Source organism: Lactuca sativa, chromosome 2 (genome assembly GCF_002870075.4).
Source record: "Lactuca sativa cultivar Salinas chromosome 2, Lsat_Salinas_v11, whole genome shotgun sequence".
NCBI lineage: Eukaryota > Viridiplantae > Streptophyta > Magnoliopsida > Asterales > Asteraceae > Lactuca > Lactuca sativa.
In genome coordinates, this window is record NC_056624.2 from 224,236,969 (window position 1) to 224,242,973 (window position 6,005).

General features: G+C 41.6%; 1 protein-coding gene across 1 annotated transcript; it reads right to left on the reverse strand.

Annotated features, from left to right (window-relative positions):
• Positions 1–4,255: 4,255 nt before the first annotated feature.
• Positions 4,256–6,005, reverse strand: LOC111883623 (uncharacterized). Its single transcript, XM_023879949.3, has 3 exons — positions 5,259–6,005; positions 4,751–5,023; positions 4,256–4,680 (listed from the first exon to the last, which is right to left on the reverse strand). The coding sequence occupies exons 1-3, from the start codon at positions 5,820–5,822 to the stop codon at positions 4,414–4,416; spliced, it is 1,104 nt and encodes a 367-aa protein (XP_023735717.1). The 5' UTR covers positions 5,823–6,005; the 3' UTR covers positions 4,256–4,413.

Here is a 6,005-nt window from a genome sequence, read left to right on the forward strand (position 1 = left end):
TTCCAACAAGTTTTTTTGCTTTTTTTTTTTTGGAAAAAAGCACCTATACCCTTCATTTGATCCCAAAGACCCCATTTAGAAGATCAATTCCCTTTTTGGATACGAACATAAAAGTTCAATACATATCGATTGAAGTCAAACGGGCAACAAGTTGCGTCGTTAGTCCTTTCTGGATGGCAAAACCAATTCTTTTGAAAACAACATTTGTGGATCTAGGAGATATGACATTAGAATGCATAACCCGTTGGACTCTATTAAGGAGCTCAACCGCCTCTGGTGCGAGAAAACCAAATGTATCGAATGCAAAAGGAACAAACACATGTTGATTTTCTCTACATGCATTCTCGTGCTTTACCACTTTGCACGCAACGGCTTTCAAAGCTGCATGCCCAACTGCGAAACCGACGCTCCCCAAACCAACGAGAGGAGAGACCCCAGTAAGATCCACGCACGCATGCTTCCCTCCTATCCATCCAAAGACCAAAATGTCAGCCGGTCTAAGTGTGGACTTGCCATCCTGCGGGTCCGTCAAAAAGTTCACTGACGCTTCTTTCTTCACAGAAATACCAGCACGCCGACAAGCATCAAAGAGAACATCCCGAACAACATCATGTCTATACTTGAAATCAGGGAGCTCTCTACAATGAACCGTGTATTCCCCAAAGGTATCCAAACATGCCTTGCGGCAAACTGGGCAAATCTCATCAATTGGGAATATGGGAATCATGAGGTGGTAACGAAGGATAGTTCGGTACTCCACAGGAGACATATGCTGGCCAAGACCATCAATAGGGATAGTTAGCAGAAAATCTTGAGCATGAGGCACCCGCAGACACTCAAAGACTGCTTTATGTCTGACAGTCATGTCAAAGTTGACTTCCATATCTTGGACGATTTTGCTAAAAAGGGTACACGCCAAAGCTTTTTGGGATTTAGGGGGGTGTCCTTATTAGTGAAACCGCTACAGTCAAATCCCGGAATCGTATCGCGAAGACGAGTCATAGCACATAGGTAATCCGAGTCCATACCACATATGCCACTGTTACATAAAATATGGTCTTGTAATGCCTAAGATTGGGCCCTTGAGGCTACAAATGTGTAGGAGGAAACCTCGTAGGCCAAGTACAAACCCAAACCACCGAAACGAATAGGTAAGGAAGCCAAGCGCCACTGAATGTCTCCAAAGAAGGAGCCTCCACATACCACCATATCCTCGATAGACCTGCGCAATCCTTTGTCAAAGAATAACGCTGCCTCTTCTATGTGTACAGGCTGATATGTCCTTAAACCAAAGAAAAGTTTTGCAATGCCCATACATGATCGAAGCAAAAGGAGCTCACTCTACGAGTCATATAGTTGTGGAAGAAGGCCCATCAAATCAACAGCATTGACCTCTCTCTTCATGGCCAACCCGCTAATAAACCCCACGTCTCTGCTAACAGCCCCCCCCCCCCTAAGGAGCTTCACCCCCAAAGAAGGTCTCCCTATATCCGTTGGGAATAAATCGGCACGAAGCTTCCTACCATCACATGAGGGCCAAAAAATCTCCGTTTTTTTGATGTTCAACTCAAGACCCAAACCTGGACCATGCAACCGAATTATGTTCAACACTCTAGCCACCTCCTCTGAATCCCCAATGACAGTCCCATCATCTAGATATCAAGCATGGAGAAGGAGCTTACAATTGTCTCTAATCTTGTGCACAAGCAGGTGCAAAATGAGGGCAAAAAGAAGAGGGCCCAAGGGGCCACCTTGTTGCACCCCAGTGGCATACCATATATGTTGGTCTCCGATATAAAGTCTCGTTGCTTGCTCGTACAAGAAATTCACCCACAAAGAAATGGAAGGGCACATCTTCTTAAACTCGTAGAGCAATGCTGATCGATCCACCAGGTTAAAGGCATTCGAAAAAGCCACAGTCAGCATTACAAGAGACCCATCAGCATGGTGTTCACTCAACACCCTATTGGCACTGTGTAACACAGCCTCAGCACCGCCAAATACATCAACCCCGAATTGAAAATCATTAAGGTACTTGGTCATTTCTTTACCCACACCTTTCATGGCAACCTTGAAAACCAGACGTCTCCATATATTGCCTACTGCAATCGGACGGATCTCGTTGTCAGGTTTAAGTAGAGGCGTGAGAGGAGCGGATGCAACAAATTCTGCCAAAATGGTTGGACATCTTCCCGCTAACCATAAATTAACAACTGAAGTGATAGCATGTATGAGATCTGTGGCAATAACAGACCCTTCTCCACAAAGGGCGTCTAATAAGTGTTGAGCCCTCAAGTCATTTCTCCCGCAAGAAGTTCCTTTAGGGAAGGATTTGATGCAACCAAATACACAATCAAAGTCTGCTACAAGGGGAGGTTCATAAATTATGGGGCTCGGCATGGATGGGGGTGGTCTGAAAGGGTGTTTGTCCTCCAAAGCTTTAATAGTATCACCATTATATGGTGCAACACCCGATGAGCATAACACTTTCACTGCTGCGGTAAAATGACCATCTGCAACCTTACGGAGACATTGTCTGATGTTGGTGTTACTTGATGTAGCCTCCTTCTGAAGGATGCCTCCACCCTGTCTCATAGCTCCAACCTCAGGATTGTCTAACATATTTTGAACTAACTTCGTGATACCGCCCTCTTTCCCCCATGTATCCAAGGACTTCAAGATGGAGCTTTGGTGTAAAAATTTTCTATTTCCAGGCCTACATTCTTGTCTATTTTTGGGTCTAAACACCTGCAGTGTGCATCGAGGAAGAAGTAACAAACACATCCATACCTCAACCGAGCCAGGTTGGGCAATCACCTTGTAAAGAGCGGTCTTCAAAGCCTGAGAGAAAGCAAGATGACAACTATGGGGAATACTTTTGACAGTAGTGATAGGCTCTTTAAAAACACGATCAAGGAGCACAACATAAAAAACAAAACCTCCAAGAGCATTTGTCACCAACTCTTTATTTGACGGCTTTAGAATACCGAAAATATAACGACTCAAGTTGTCATCCCTGTAACAAACCTCGCACGACCATCCGGGTGATGACAATAACGGCTAAGAGCCTGCTAAGTCATACTCTCCCCACACATCCACTGACCAAAGGCCTTCAGAGTTTCTTCCACTGCTATAAATAGACCAACATCACTAGAAAGAGCTTCACATAACACACTTTTACGGTCTTCAGTAGGTAAATGATGTCTTTTGATGTGTGAAATCATATAGCCAATCCCTTTACTTCCCACTTCACCGTTTGGGCAACAATGGAAGCTTCTGAACAGGCACAGACAAATATCACTCGAACTTGTGGAAGAAGAAGCCATACAAGAGAACAAGCCTCGAGATGAAGCTAAAACTATGAAGCAATATTAAACAATGAAGGGAAGGAAATGGCACACCAACACAATGTTGGTGTGCACAAGAAGCATCCAAACTAAGCAAACTACATTATCTTGAACAACAAGGCTGCAGCACGAGAAAAACTGGTTTAGGCATTTTATCAAACACTTGGTGGACAGCAAAATTGGCTTCTTAGAATTTCATCTTCTTCCATTGAAACATCAGCTCAAAATCTCTATTTGAATGAAGATAATCCTCAAAGCATGCCTTACTTAAACCCACCAACAATGCACTGGTACCAAATTAATCCACTGTAAAAAGCTTTTTAAAAGCGATCCACAAGTAGCGTAAATTTCTAAGCTTGCTGGAATGGAACCAAGAAAACACAACTTGTGGAAAACCCCTCTTTTTGCAGTTTATTCAAAGGTTAGTTCATAATGTTTTGAAGGACTCGGAGGGAGGTTTGATGAGATGAAGTCCTAGAAGTCTGATCAAACAGAGATTTCTATTGGAAAAAAAACCACCTTTTTGAAACAAAATCTTTCGTTTTAAGCATGTCTGATTTATTCATCCTGATACATAACAAAAACGAATTACAAGCGAATGGGCTGTAACTATTGTGAAGAAAGATGGATATGGATTATGAATCTTTGGAATGAGTGAGTGAGTTTATGGTTTATTTTATAGATGGGTACATTATAATTAAAACGTTAAGCAATATTTAAGGTAGAAAAATAGCTTAAGTAAAATGAAAATGGATGGTTTGAGCAAAATAACTAAAAATAATAATAAGATCTCCATGTTACCATTATAAACTGATAAACTGACAACAAATAATCAGAATAAAAATGAGATAACGAAACTTTTGAAAGTTGAAAATCACAACAGAAAGTTGGTCACAAACAAACAAATGTTGAGAGCCAAAATCTGATTCAAATTTATTTTTGCCATATTCTTTCAATTTAGATTCCCGGTTTTACAAGGGTATGAACAGAACAGCTCGTTCTAGAACTAAGACAAAGAAACAACAATGAATAGGTAGGTGTAGAGATGCAAAAAAGATGAAGATGACTATGAAGCCTCTCTTTGAATCTTTTCAACTTCTTCCCGATGTTTTCTTTCTGCCTCTTCAAGTTCTCTTTCTGCATCTTCTTTGTCCTCTTTAATGTCACGAGCTTCAAACTCCTTGGCTGCTGCCATGGCTTTCACAACAGGGTCTCTTAGTTCGGATATCAACCCCCCACCCACTCTGTATTCTTCTTCATCCCCAATCAGGTATAGACGCTGATCGGGTCCCGTTGCCATTGGAATGTCAACCGATAGCAACTTCATATCATACTGAACAATTACAATAAAAATATCAAATACATGCCTTTCTTTTTTCCTTACCAAAAAAAAAGCAACCCACCTGGCCACTTTTGTTCTTGACTTCAACACTAACTAAGCCTTTCATTTCTGCCCCTCGAATTGGAAAAATAAGAAAACATCGTTTGCTCCTGAGAGCTGCTTTAAAGTTTTTTAGTGTGACGCCGCCTCCTGACATAACATATGCTCTGAGATCCGTTCCAGTGAGTGGAGCACCCATGATCTCAAGAATGTCAGCTGATGTGTTCAGTTTTCTCATTGCCATTCTATAAACTTTGTCAGGATTTATAGTGAATCTTGATCGCAGATACAACCCCTTAACATATCATAAAATCCGGTTAATCCATGATGGAAACCAAAATGCAATAACAGATGAATGAAACTAAAATATGATCAGAGTCATCATCATGTCACAGATGAAATGTCTGTCAAAACACCTCCTACAGTCTGTAAACTTGGTAATAAAAGAGAGCCTACTAAAGCCTCATTGTATCCAATACTATCAGCAATCAATAACATGAACATTAATCGAATCAAAAGATGAAACTCACAGTAAATGCGACGATAGCTGAGGAAAGAGCAAGAAAACCATACTTGGCCATACCCTCGGATAACCCAATAAAAGTATTTGCGATCCCAAACATAATCCTCCAAAGCAAAATACACACCAAAACCCCACCAGCACCCCACAAAACCATGCTGTTCCTCCTCCAAAACGCCTCCATCTGCAACCCAACAGCTTGCTTATACCTCGAAAACGCATTCTTAACTGCTGCACCGGGTTCTTTAATCTTACTCTTCAACAAATTCATATCCAATTTACCACCCAGATTCGAACTCCCAGTGGAGATGTACCTGAACCCAAGGAAATTCCTGGTCAAATTGGTTTCCACGGATAGTTTATGAGATGGATTTTGGGAAATTTTCGAAACTGAAGAGGGCAATAAGCTGGGTAAGCGACATGATGGAATCCATGGGTTTAGTTTAGGGTTCCGAGAGATGATTTGGGAAATGGGAGTCGATGAAATTGGGGGTTTGGGTAGCGACAAGGCCTTTGAATGGCGATGATGAAGATACCTAAGGAGAATTACTTTAGAAGATGAGGGTTTTGACATATCTGTAAAATTAGATTCACGGGAGCACAAACTCGGAAGAGATCAAAGCAATTATATAACAGATCAAATCAAAATTGGTTGATCGATTGCTTGACCTTGCTTAACTCGTCAACGGAGATGTCTGGTAGCTTATATATTATGCAAGCCTGGTTTCAGAGAGGAAGGGGTTGAGCACGACTGTCT